At 41.5% G+C, this 14,593-nt stretch overlaps 1 protein-coding gene across 1 annotated transcript; it reads right to left on the bottom strand.

The window, feature by feature from the left end:
- Window positions 1-4,569: 4,569 nt before the first annotated feature.
- LOC142732870 (speedy protein 1-B-like) lies at window positions 4,570-13,484 on the bottom strand (the record flags this gene model as incomplete). The annotated part of the gene is made up of 7 exons (XM_075849493.1): window positions 4,570-5,260; window positions 5,395-5,654; window positions 5,738-5,906; window positions 7,908-7,990; window positions 8,290-8,348; window positions 9,801-9,892; window positions 13,413-13,484. Coding segments are annotated over 6 exons (724 nt in total), but the record flags the coding sequence as incomplete, so codon positions are not given.
- Between the last annotated feature and the right edge of the window lie 1,109 nt (window positions 13,485-14,593).

Below are 14,593 nucleotides of genomic sequence, written 5' to 3' on the forward strand. Positions count from 1 at the left end.
GCACCTCAACACCTCTTCAAACCTGGCATGCTGCCTAAAATATATTCTAATAAAAAGAGGCCCCAAAATGCATTAGGTGCTTCTTTGCTTCTAGGGCTTGTGTTTTAGTCCACGACCGCACTAGAGACACATGTGGGACATTTCTAAAAACTGTGGAATCTGGACAATACATATTTAGTAGTGTTTCTCTGGTAAAACCTTCTGTGTTACAGAAAAAAAATTGAATAAAATTGAAATTCAGCAAGAAAAATGAAATTTGCAAATTTCACCTCCACTTTGCTTTAATTCCTGTGAAACGCCTGAAGGGTTAAAAAACTTTCTAAATTCTGTTTTGAATACATTGAGGGGTCTAGTTTTGAAAATGGGGTATTTTATCAGGGGTTTCTGATACATAGGCCCCTCAAAGAGACTTCAGAACTGAACAGGAACCTTAAAAAAAAGGCTTTTGAAATTTTCTTAAAAATATGAGAAATTGCTGTTTATGTTCTAAGCGTTGTAACGTCCAAGAAAAATAAAAGAATGTTCAAAAAACGATGCCAATCTAAAGTAGACATATGGGAAATGTGAACTAGTAACTATTTTGTGTGGTATAAACATCTGTTTTACAAGCAAATGCATTTAAATTCAGAAAAATTTAATTTTTTTCTACATTTTCTCTAAATTTTGAAATTTTTCACAAATAAACACTGAATATATCGACCAAATTTGACCACTAACATAAAGCCCAATGTCTCACGAGAAAACATTCTCAGAATCGCTTGGATAGGTTTAAGCATTCCAAAGTTATTACCACGTAAAGTGAATTATGTCAGATTTGAGAAATGGGCTCTGAGCCATAAGGCCCAAACTAGGCTGTGTCCTTAAGGGGTTAAACGGACATGAAAATGGTGAAGGATGTGTGCATGAGGCCTGAGGGTATGTTCACACGTAGAGTCAAAAACGTCTCAAAATACGGAGCTGTTTTCAAGGGAAAACAGCCCCTGATTTACAGAATTTTTTTGAGCAACAGATGTTTCAGCCGTTTTTCATACGTAATTCGAGGCGTAAAACGCCTCCATTACGTCTGAAAATAGGTCGTGTGAACCCAGCCTAACAATGTGGCTATCACTATACCTGGAGACACTGTAGCTGTCGCTGTATTTGTGGATGCTGTGGCTGTCGCTAATTTTTGCTTTCCTACCTACCCCGAATTAAGATTGTAGGCCAAAGCCAAATAACAAGGCGATTTTATAATTGTACAGGTATAATGTTTAGTGTAGGGACCCCCTGTATGAAGTCGCCTTGTAGTGGAAGTTGGGCTCACGCAAGTGGATTATATTCAGCGCTACAAATCTCACAATTATAAGTATGGTAGATATAGCAGTAATGCAAATTAAATAAATCCATATACCATGTTTGCGTATATATTAGTTTCCGCATTATACTGCTGTAATTTTGTGTTTTTTTGCTATATTTGGGGACACTGTGGTTTTCACTGTATTTGGAAACACTAAAGTTGTGGCTAAATTTGGGGATATGGTGGCTATCACTGTATTCAAGGACGTCACACCTGCAATTGCAATTTAATTGTTCTGTCACAGGAGCTTCAGTCGCCCCTAAAGCCCAGACCCAAACTCCAGTCACTTACATAACTTAGACAAGAAGCCTCAATGACACATATCTGCCATCAACTACTTTACTCACTAATTATTTACTAGGGGTTTAATAAAAATATTGCATTAACCTCTTAATGACCAGCCTATTTTAGACCTTAATGACCAAGCCATTTTTTACGTTTTTTCCATCGTCAAATTGGAAGAGCTTTAACTTTTTTATTTTTGCGTCGACATAGCTGTATAAGGTCTTGTTTTTTGCGGGACAAGTTGTATTTTTTAATAGCACCATTTTGGGGTACATAATATTTGTTGATTAACTTTTATTAACTTTTTTTTGGGGGGGAATAGGAAAAAAACATAAGTTTCACCGCAATTTTTTTGCGTCCTAAATCTACGCCTTTTACCTGTGGTATAAATAACACAATAACTTTATTCAGCGGGTTGTTACTTTTTTCTTTTTTCGCCCATGCGGTTGTATGAGGGCTTTTTTTTTGAAGGACGACTTGTAGTTTTTATCGGTACCATTTTGGAATAGGTGCGACTTTTTGATTACTTTTTATCACATTTTTATTTAAGTCAGAAATTCCCAGAAAACAGCAATTTTTCCATTGTCTTTAATTTTATTTTTTACGCCATTCACTGTGCAGCTAAAATAATGTAATAGCTTTATAGTCTGGGTCGTTACAGTCGCGGCAATACCAAATATGTGTAACTTTTTTGCTCAATTTTGTTTATTTAATAGTAAAGCAGTTTGTAAGGGGGAAAATGTGGGTTTTTCAATTTTTATTTCACTTTTTTTTAAATTAACTTTATTAAACTTTTTTTTTTTTTACTAGTCCCACTAGGGGACTTTAATATGTGATCCTCCGATCGCCTTTATAATACACTGCAATACTTTTGTATTGCAGTGTATTACTGCCTGTCCGTTTAAAATGCCGGGTGCCGGTGGGATGAGAGGGAGCTCCCTCCCTCTCTCCAAAACCGCTCTGATGCGGCGCCCGCTATTGAGCACCGCATCTGAAGGGTTAAACGGGTGAGATCGATACTAATATCGATCTCACCCGTTCGAGCCGGGATTCCTCCAGCCCTCAGCTACCTCTGGAGCAGGGAGATTTAACGGCTCCCTGCTCTGTTTATTTATTCTGATGCAGCGCCGTGAAAAGGCGTATGCATCAGAATAAAGCCCATGAGTGGCCGCCCTGAAAAGGCGAATTGGCAGTCACTAATGGGTTAAGCTTTTAGGAAATACAGCCATTTATTTACATCATCCCTCCATTTTTACATTTAAAAAACAAATTGGATAAATTAACAAAAGTTTTTTAAAGCTCTTTTTATTGAAAATTCAGTAGACAATAAGAAAGATACATTACAGCAGAAATGTCACAACAGATTGTATGAATTACTTACATTTTCTCTCCCTGTTTTTGATACAGAAAAATGTTTCCTACAATAGTAAGACATCATGTGGGTCATAATATCAATATACAGTATATGCACATGGTACAGATTAAGGAAAAAGAAACCAAGGGAATCCGATTTCCTCATCACATTTCAGAGTTACATCGGATAGGCAGACATTGAAGTCCTAAGTCAGTTCTCAGAGTAAAGTGTGAGTGTGGATGAAAAGCTTGTATCCCAGAGTATGGTACATTTTTTGGGACACCACCTATTCTTGTATACCAAGCGCTCATATGGGATTATTGTATGAATCATATTTTGCCACTGCCTAACAAAGAGTGATCGCCTTGCCATCCACCACATAGCAATGGTTTTCCAGACCAAGAGGAGGGCCTCCTGTGAAAGTGATTATTTGTAGTAGGACCAGGCTTCAAGAAGACAAACATCTGGAGTCATAGGAACTGGCTTCTGGGAAATATCAGTCAGTAAGGATACAATTACCTGCCAAAAGTGTGAAATATTGGGGCGTTGCCATATAAGGTGCCAAAAGTCGGCGTTGACTGCCAAACATCTATGACAATTGGTAGATGGACTACAACCCCTTCTAAGCAGTGGCATTGGTGTGAGATAGCAATAATTTCTTATTGTTAACAGCAGGAGATACTAGTAAGGGATACTCCAGTGCATCCAACCAATCCGCATCTTTTAAAGTGGTATTCTCATCTAATAAAAACTAGGTGAAAAGCTTTGATATTAACCTTAAAGAGGCTCTGTCACCAGTTTATAAGTGCCCTATCTCCTACCTAATCTGATAGTCGCTGAGAACCCGCTGTGCTGTCACTTACTCCCTATTTTCTTGTCAATAAGATGAGTATTTGGTGTAAAAATAAAACCAGATGATCCCTGCATATAGAGTCAAACTACCATCACTATAGATATAAGGATTATTGTTAATACTTGGCTGTAAGTCACTGACTGTCAGAAGTCTAAACACATGGACATCACTAAATGATGAGTTTCCTTCCTTGTGATGCTTTGCCGGGCCTTTACTTCAGCCGCCCTCAGTTTGGTTTTCAAAATTGGGACAATGTGTCTATCACTATATCGGGGGAAACTGTGCCTGTCAATATATTTGGGGGACACAGTGATTAACAGAATATCTGGGGGCGCTTTGACTGTGAGTATATTTTGAACAATGTGGCTGTCACTATATCTGTGGACACTGTGGCTGTCATTGTATTTTAAGACACTGTGCCTGTCACTGCATTTGATGACACATTGGCTGTCATTAGATTTAGGCACACTGTGGCTGTCACTGTAATTGGATATCTAATATAGTTTATAACCCCCGCCCCTCCCTGTTGGTATCTCTAACACTGAAAGAAAGGAGGGGAGAGCAGATAATGTCAGTCCCGAGCGAGCAGTGAGCTGTCAGATCTATGACAAAAGCAGCAGCACAGCCAGCTATGTATAGGAATTGCACAGACTCTAGAGCAACAAAATGGTAGAACATTTTTAATGAAGACTATTTAGAAAGTTGTTTAATTTTACAATTTAACTAACGCCCACCCATGAACCTTACATCCAATAAATGCATTTCTTTATTGATTTGTAAATGTCTTCTTTCCTCTAGACTTCTGCTGATGCCTCTCCTGAATGTCGATGATGAGCGGACGTCCCTCAGATAGTGTCAGTAAATTTCTCCAGTGCGATCAGAAGGGAGGACATTATCACAAACCCATCACACAGACCACCATATGTCACTTTCATACAAGAAATGACTCAGACAACGTAAGGAGTGTTAAACTATGTGAATTTTATTGTTGTGTGTATGTGTGTGTGTTGTGATTGTGTGTTACCTCCCATCACTCACAAAGAGCGTAGAGCGACACTCAGGACAGGCAAAACCCCCAGTGGAGGAAACCTGCAGGGAAACCATGGCCGCTGTACTGTCCTTCCTCTGGCATACTAAGAGAGGTTAACGCTATATAACGTATGTGCGCGTGTACAGTATACATGTGTATCTGTGGATTCCCCCATACAAGGAATAGAGCCAGAAAATGTAAAAAGTGACTGTGTTACTATGTGCAGTGTGTCAGTGAGTATGATTGTGTATAGTTCTATATGTGTGTGTGTAAGTATTAGTGTGTATGTATTTATTATGTGTTTTTGTGTGCGTGCATGCATGTGTTATACATTACCTGCTCCTCATGTTTGGTCATCCATCATGGTCTTCATCTCTCTTGTGGATCAGGCAGCAGAACCTCCTGGGTAGGAATAGAGGTACAAGAGAAATTGTTCATCAACATGTGGATTAGAAGATCCATTACTGAATTTTACTTCGCACTTTTGTGATCATTTTTTCTTACCTACTTCTTTATAACACCAACATTTTACTTACCAGCGTTATTATTAGTCAGGGACCTCAATCGGTGTCTCCGGGTCCACTGCTGTGTCTATCCGGCTAATGATGTTTCGTTCCACTTTCCACATGCACGGATGCAAAATGATGTTTCTACAACGGGCACAGGACAGCGCGCTCTTCCATGGGCCTCGGGTGTAAAACTCCTCTTTATTTCTCCTTGACGCACGTATGGCCCAGCTGTGATGGATTTGCCTGTTTCTCATCCATGCCCAGTGGAAAGGGTCTTGTGCCATGATCTAAAATGGAATAGTAAATGAGGTAAAATTGGCTTCTCATCACAGACTCTTAATCAAAGACGGCACTGTTTTCTATTACTGACCAGATCACATGTGGTCCGGGCCACCCACGCTCTAAAGTCCATCCGGCGGAGCAACTGGTCGCGTTGGTGATGCAGCTCTTCTGTCTTCACTTCCCAGTCACTTCCTAAGGCCCACGCGTAGATCTCGTCTCTGAAGTCCTCGTCCTCCTCAAACTGGTTCGCTAGAAATCTTAAAAAAAGTAATAATTTATTAATGACACATGGAAGAGCAGTGCACTGTATACGTCTATATCTCAATGTAAAGGAAACTTGTGTTACTATAAATGATAGCGATGGTGTCCAAGGATGTTAGAATGACCCCTCCCCCCAAAGTCAGAAGGCTACATAGTGTAATCTATAGGTTTGATATTTTGTCTTTTGGATATTAAAATGTTAAAATATTTTTATTTTACTGCTAAAACATGACCATAATTGTTTTGCAACCTATAAGGGATAAAGCTAATGTAAAGCACACAGGGCCGCAAACAGGAATTTCTGGGCCCCATACAGCCAAAGATATTGGGTCCCCCCTTCATTACCGTGGGTGGACAACGGAAAGTGGGGCGCTCACGTTTGTACGTTATATGCAGTAACTGATTTTGTTCAAGTTATAGAGAACGAAACCATGAAGCAGTCAGTGACCAGTTGATACCCTGGATTTTATTGAATTCAGCCAAAACATGTGGCACACAATGGGATATGTCGCCTGGGGAACGGCCCTGGGGAAACTCCTGAAGTCACTGTCCATAAATGAACAGAGACGTCAGGGGCTTTACCTGGGCCAAAGTCCATGGGCAGACTGCTTGTGATGCTCTGCCTGGGGACTCTGGCAATGGGAAGCCCCTGACATTGCAGCTTTTTCACCACAAAAATTGCAACATCTGCTATTTGTTGCGGGTTTTACCTCCCCATTAAATCCAATTGGGAAAACTCGCAACAGAAAAGCAGCGATTCCAAAGCATAGATTGACATGCTGCGGATTAAAAAAACGCTCCGCAGGTCAATTTATGAACTGTTTTTCTGTATATTTTTAGTCAGCGTATGGATGAGATTTGTTCAAATCTCATCCACTCTGCTGCTACTGTATTACGCTATGGATTTTCCAAAATGAAATGCATTGCGGAAAATCCGTAGTGTTTATGCTACGTGTGAATTTACCTTTACAGATTTTGCTAAGGATTCGCAGCAAATTAACCCTTTGCATTGTAAAGGGTGAAATGCGTGCCAATTTTGCAACATAATAGGCATGCTGCTGATTTAACAATCAGCAGAATGCCCTAAAGCCCATGCAGATTTTTTTCTGCTGCATGTGAATGCGGATTTGAAAACCCCATTCACATAAATTGTATTGTAATTTGTAGTGGATTTTCAGTGTGCAACAGCACCAAAAATAGGAGACATAGGCATTCATATAACGCTCGTTGCCGATAATTGCCCCGTGTAAACAGGGCAGCGAACACAAGATGAACGATCATCTGCTGGTCGTATCGTTTTAAAAAAGTGAAATATTATCGTTGTCGGCAGCACATCTCCCTGTGTAAATGATAATAACGTATGGGGACGAGGGATCCGAGTAACGACCACTCGTCTCCATCCATAGCTCCGTGTGACAGGAGCAAACGGGCCTTAATTAACGATGTCTCGTTCAACAGCGCTGGCTGCACCTTCCGATTATCTGCCGGTAAAACGGCCTTTAGGGTCTATTCACACAGTGCAGTCAAATTACATTTTTTGCAAAATCTCAGCAAAAACTTGATTTAACTGCACTGTGAAAATATAGCCTAAAAGCACAGTTTTTTTCATGTTTTGTTCCATTATTTTTTAATGTAATTTTTGTAATTGCGGCACAAATAAGGCAGTTTTGCCGCAATTTTTAAATGTCTGGTGGGCGGCTCTCTCCACACGGAGCTGCTTTCATGCTTCTCATGCAGCAGCTTCCCCTACTGTCCTCTCGGGGTCCCAGTGTTACAGTTACTTCCAAGGAAGGAACGGAAGGGTCCGTTCCTTTCTCCAAGTAACTAACGCTGGGGCCCTGATGGAAATGTTTACAGTTACTAAGAAGTTTTCAGCATTGTGGCCGGGCCCCTGACTGCCGTACCAACTGTACTGCCCTGATGGTGACCCTGAAAGCACATGATCCACAACTACTTGAGAGTATTCCTTCAAACATGTAATACGTGAATATACTCACAGAGATGCAAAGAAATTCTCTCTGTATTCCTCGGTACGCAGTCCGGCTCTCTTGAAATACACGAGGACCATGGCCAGCAGATACTAGTGGAAGAAGACAAGAAGTTAGAATTTGGAGATAGAGAAATGGTCTCTTCTTATGTCTTATCTTTATGTGGTGATTCTATTTATATGTTTATTAATGTCGGTGCATAATCCTAACACATAAATCACAGGATTATCCTCATTGTTCTGAATCTAATATTATTATCTTACCAAGGATGTAGATGTAAAGTAGAATATCTCTTAATGCCACATAAACCCTTTTATTCAAATCTGATCTTTCTTGTCAGTCATGTCTATATCTGGCTGATTGTCTATTTGTTTTGTCATTATAAAATTACCTTGTCCGAAATCCTCAAACAGATGTCCTTGGCCAAAAACAGCTGGATGTGCTCATCATCTACGAAAAAAGTTCATTTCAAATTCTTTAAATCCAAAATAGTTTATATACAAAGAATTAAAGGTTAAGTAAATGCTTAACCCCTTAATGACCGCCGATTAGCCTTTTCACGGCGGTCATTAGAGGGCTTTATTCTGATGCAATAGCCGTTTCACTGCGCTGCATCAGGATAAATAAACATATCAAGGAGCCGTTAAATCTCCCTGCTCTCAGCTGCCAGATGTAGCTGAGAGCTGGGGCAACCCTGCTCGAATGTGTGAGATCGATATTAGTATCGATCTCACCCGTTTAACCCCTCAGATGCGGCGCTAAATAGCGTGCGCCGCATCTGAGTGGTTTTGGAGAGGGGGAGGGAGCTCCCTCTCTTCCCACCGGCACCCGGCGATAAGATTTTGAAGGGAAAACAGCCCCTCATTTTCAGATGTTTTTTGAGCAACTCGCGTTTTTAGCAGCGTTTTTCGCAGCATTTTTTACGGACGTTTTTGGAGCTTTTTTCATTGGAGTCTATGAGAAAACGGCTCCAATAACGTCCCACGAAGTGCACTTCTTTAGACGAGGCTGTAATTTTACGAGTCGTCTTTTGACAGCGACGCGTAAAATGACAGGTCGTCGGCACAGTACATCGTAAAGCCCATTGAAAGTAATGGGCAGATGTTTGCCGACGTATTGGAGGCGTTTTTTTCAGACATAATTCGAGGCGTAAAACACCTCCATTACGTCTGAAAATAGGTCGTGTGAACACAGCCTAACACTCGCTGGAACACTGCAGCTCCTTTACTTTGCTTACTATAGTGGTGCCAGGAGCCAGACCCCCACTGATAACATATTGATGGCTTATTTTTAGAATAAATTGTCATATGTTTGTACATGAGAACAAATGTAAATTACAGCAGAAGATTTCACTTTGTGTGATCAAATTCCCCCTCCCCTCCTATCGGACAATACATCAAAATAATAAAATAAAAATGTACTCGCCTCAACGCTCCACGTCGCTTCTCCCCTCTGGGTCACCTTAGGCTCTCCCTGCGGACCACAGCTCATACAAGGCACTGGCGCAGAGCGTTGTATGTGACGCAGCACTGAGGTCGTTGAGTGCTGCATCACATATATGGCCCTGTATGTTGTATGAGCCGTAGCATGCTGAGAGGGCATAGGGAGAAGAGGAACGGTGAGCATATATATATTTGTTATCTTATGTCCGATCCTGGGAGAAAAGGGATAGGGCTGCGATCACGTTCACACACCCTGTGAGTGCAATTGTTACCCCACGATTGTGGTGAACAGCCAGCTGAAAGATGCAGCAAAATTTTTATGAGGCGTTAGCTTCTTATTAAATGTGTCGCATCCTAATCCAGCGAACTGTTTATTAAGACCGGGGTATGAAACGTCAGTCCTAATAAATCCCCCTCGTTGTGTCTGGTCAGAATCATTGGAAGGTGCAGTGACTCTTACCGAGGAGATTGTAGAAAGCAGTCCGTTCTTCTGGCTGCAGGGTATGCTCCTTCCTCCTCTTCCGGCACTCGTCTATCATGTAGGTCAGCGAACTGTGATAGAAGAAATAGATATTACAGTCAGCAGTCCAATGTAAAAATATAAAATCTTTATTTTCATGATCGAAAAGGTCCATTTTGTAAAACATTTGGGGTACAGAATTACATAAGAGTACAGAAAGTATAAATGCAGCGTACATATAAAGAACTGCTGTGAAAGGCAATATTCCCACGCAGGAGAGTAGTCTACATGACTCCAGGCCCCCTACGAAGAGGACGGATTCAACAGCCGCATAAGAGTACAGACAATGGCGGATTATAATGTGGGCGTTTCGGGCGGTCGCCCGGGGCCCGAGGCTGCCAGGGGGCCCATCGGGGCCCGAGGCTGCCAGGGGGCCCATCGCGGCCCGAACCGCACACAAACTTAAAAAACTATGCAGCGCTACCGCGCTGCCTGCTTCCGACTGAATCTGCATCCGCAGGACGCAGATTCAGTTTGGTTGAATGCTGGAGCCTCGCTCCAGCATTCACTCTGCTGTGAGCGGCTCGGTGCAGGCAGGCGCGATGTAGTGACGTCATCGCGCCTGTCTGCACGGAGTCACTCACAGCACAGCACAGTGCAGAGGAGGAGAAGCATCGCATCCCCCACCGTCGTGGGAACCGGGATAGGTAAGCAATTATGTTTTCTTTTTTTATTAGGTACATACATATGGGGCATTATGCTGTGTCAGCTATGGGGCATTATACTGTGTCACCTCTATGGGGCATTATACTGTGTCACCTCTATGGGGCATTATACTGTGTCAGCTATGGGGCATTATACTGTGTCAGCTATGGGGCATTATACTGTGTCAGCTATGGGGCATTATACTGTGTCAGCTATGGGGCATTATACTGTGTCAGCTATGGGGCATTATGCTGTGTCAGCTATGGGGCATTATGCTGTGTCAGCTATGGGGCATTATACTGTGTTGCGGCTATGGAGGCATTATACTGTGTTGCGGCTATGGAGGCATTATACTGTGTAGCAGCTATGGAGGCATTATACTGTGTAGAGGCAGCTATGGAGACATTATACTGTGTAGCAGCTATGGGGGCAATATAATGTGTCACAGCTATGGGGGCATTTTACTGTGTCGCAGTTATGGAGGCAATATACTGTGTCAGCTATGGGGCATTATACTGTGTCGCAGCTATGGAGGCATTATACTGTGTAGCAGCTATGGGGCATTATAGTGTGTCAGCTATGGGGACATTATACTGTGTCGCAGCTATGGAGGCATTATACTGTGTCTCAGCTATGGGGCATTATACTGTGTTGCAGTTATGGGGGCATTATACTGTGTCACATCTATGGGGCATTATACTGTGTCACATCTATGGGGCATTATACTGTGGGGGCAGCTATGGGTGGCAATATACTGTGGGGGCAGCTATGGGGGACATTATACTGAGCAATTACAAGAGCTGCAGGTCCAAGGGGGGAGACGCTGTGTACCACAATATACAAGCGGGGATTGTTGTATAGCACTATATAGAAGGGAGCGCTGTGTATCACTATATCTAAGGGGGATTGCTGTGTAGCACTATATACAAGAGGGGGAGGGCTATGTGACGCTATTTACAGAGGGGGAGGACTGTGTAGCGCTATTTACAGGGGGCTGTGTGTGGTGCTATCTACAGTGTTTGGCACAATTATATTCAGGGGCGCAGTCTATGGTGCTATAATATTTAGGGGCACAGTGTTTGTACTATTTTATTCAGGGGCGCAGTGTTTGGTGCTATTATATTTAGGGGCACAGTATGTTGCACCATGATAATATTATCTTTGTTTATAGGTGTGGAAATGTTGGAAAAGTGAGGAGCCAAAGACATCTGAGTGGCAAATTCTGCAGAAATGGGTCATGGCCGGGAAAAGTCGTCATGAAGTCTGGACTGGATGGAGAAGAGGAAAAAAACTACGTCGTCACCTGTGAGTCACTAGATTTATAGAGAATCTGTCACCTCTCCTGACATGTTTATTATAGAAAATCCTTGTATTTCACAAAAAGTATTTCTGCAGTCCAGGACTGATAGACAATTCCCCTTGTCAGGAGGATGTGTCCCTGCACAGTGTGATACTGTCAGTATGTAGGGACACCGCGCTGTGACTAGGGGAATCGTAACACTGTTAATGCTTGCCCCAAAAAGTAGTGTTAAAAATAGTTACGGTGCGGCAGGGCGGCGGTGAGGAAGGGGTGCCCAAGTTTGGGTAACAGCCCAGGGCCCATGGTCTACTTAATCCGCCACTGAGTACAGAGAACGAAGAGAAAGTTACAAAAAAAAAAGAAATAGAGGAGGGTGAGGAGCAGATTAAAGTGAGTGGGGTGTCCCACCATGACATCCCTCAAAGTAAAGAGCGCTACTCAGGCTGCCGCGCAGTACTCAGCTCTCGTATAATGTCTTTATAGGAGTCAGAACCCTGAAAAGCAATCCAAGGAGTCCATGTTTGGCGAAGAAATAGATATTACAGTCAGCAGTCCAATGTAAAAATATAAAATACAGACAATTATGTGTTAATAAGTTTACAATGAATTAAAAATGAAATGAATAAATGACAGGGAAATCTTAGTAAAATCCATGTTTAAAGAGGCTCTGTCACCAGATTCTCAAATTCCTATCTCCTATTGCATGTGATCGGTGCTGCAATGTAGATAACAGTAAAGTTTTTTGTTTTTTTTAAACGTTCATTTTTGGCCAAGTTATGACCTATTTTATATATATGCAAATGAGCTTTACTGGAGAGAGTGTGTCTTCTCCAATTTTGCAGCATAAGGCAATGAGGTTGCTTTACCACATGCCAATGCTGCAATTTTGGGAATTGCTCCCTCTAGTTACCAGCACATGGAAATGTTATAAATTAGAATATAATTTATAATATTTTCAAACTTTTGAAAAAATTAAAACAATTAGAACAATGTGTAATCATTTATATACTAACTGTTTAACTAAAAAAAATAAAAAAATTCTAGCGACACATTCCCTTTAAGCTTTGTATGGCCTTGGTAGAAGGACGCGTCACCCTTATAGGACGTTTATTCTCATGGGTGAAGAGGTTAATAAGAAGCTGATAGATTAGATTTGTAATGGTTTGTAACACGGCCTATTTACGGACGTAATTCGGGCATTTTAACCCCCGAATTACGTCCGAAATTACAGCTTGAAAGCGTTGACAAACATCTGCCCATTGAAAGCAATGGGCTGACGTTTGTCTGTTCACACGAGGCGTATATTTACGCGTCGCTTTCAAAAGACGGCGCGTAAATAGATGCCCGCGCCAAAGAAGTTTCATGTCACTTCTTCAGACGTAAATGGAGCAGTTTTCCATGGATTCCATGGAAAACCAGCTCCAGTTACGTCCGTAATGGACGCGGCGTTCAAGCGCCTGCACATGCCGTTACGGCTGAAATGACGGGGCTGTTTTCTCCTGGAAACAGCCCCGTAATTTCGGCCGTTACGGACGCTGCCGTGTGAACATACCCTTAGTATGGATTTGATATGTAGTGACTGCAGTGATATAAAATCTTGTACTGACGTCTCGTCCACATGAAGAGTGACCATCTCTCTCTTCCTCTTCCTCGCCATCTCTTCTCCTCTTCCTGGGAAACTTAAAGAGAAGAGAATATTACCATGAATATTTGGCAATGTGACTGACTGTGCGCATACCAATACCATGTACAGGCTGGGGTGGATTATACATAAACCATACAAGTAATTTGAACGACACACAACTAAACTTTTAAACGTGGGTTGACACGAGGGTCGTCCACAGCTTTATTAATTATTTATTATTTAAGTATTTTCAAAATAAACTGTTTTCTTATTATACCCGTATGCCAGCCCGCCTAAGGAAGGGCATGTAGGTCAATTCTTTTAATATCAAATTACCGCCTGCTGTGACATGAGTTTACAAACGAATCAAATGCCTCATGACCAGAAAAACTACAATTCCTTTTACAAACTTGGAGTCACTAAACAACATGACAATTGTACGGAGTATAATTACGTATAAAATACACATAGTGCTTCAGAGACAAATATATATATATATATATATATATATATATATATATATATAAATAAATATATATATATATATATATATATATTATTTTTTTATTTTATTTTTGTCTCTTATTTAAAACATTTTGTATAATTAATTATTTATATATATATATTTCTCTTTTATTTTCGGTTTTTTTTTTTAAAGAAAAATTAGGTTCAACACAAAACAAATAGGGAGGGAGGGTGGGACAAGTAATGGCCAAAAGAGGAAGATGACTGCCCGCCCTCGCCTTATAAACCCAGAAGGGGAGGATGTGCAAGACCGCCCCAAAAACTACCCAAAAAACGTTCAGTGGGGCGGGTGCCCTCTATGCTTATAGGACCCATGGCCCACCTAAATTTATCTTGGACAGACCCACCCCTAGCAGGATATATCCCTCCTTTAACCCCTTCCGTGCCACACAGTCACAGTACAAAATCGTATATTAATATAAACATGTAATATGTGCGCTGGACTGACATTATAACTGGGGCGTAGCTATAGAGGGTGCAGAGGTAGCAGTCACACCCAGGATCAACTGCCATAGGGGGCCCAAAATCCCCTCTTCCATAAGAAGACACCAGTATTATAAATGACACATGGTATAGAGAGGGCCCTGTTACAGATTTTACATTAGAGACCAGGAGCTTCAAGTTATGCCTCTGCATTAT

The sequence above is a fragment of the Rhinoderma darwinii genome, unplaced genomic scaffold (assembly GCF_050947455.1).
Source record: "Rhinoderma darwinii isolate aRhiDar2 unplaced genomic scaffold, aRhiDar2.hap1 Scaffold_922, whole genome shotgun sequence".
NCBI classification, from domain to species: domain Eukaryota; kingdom Metazoa; phylum Chordata; class Amphibia; order Anura; family Rhinodermatidae; genus Rhinoderma; species Rhinoderma darwinii.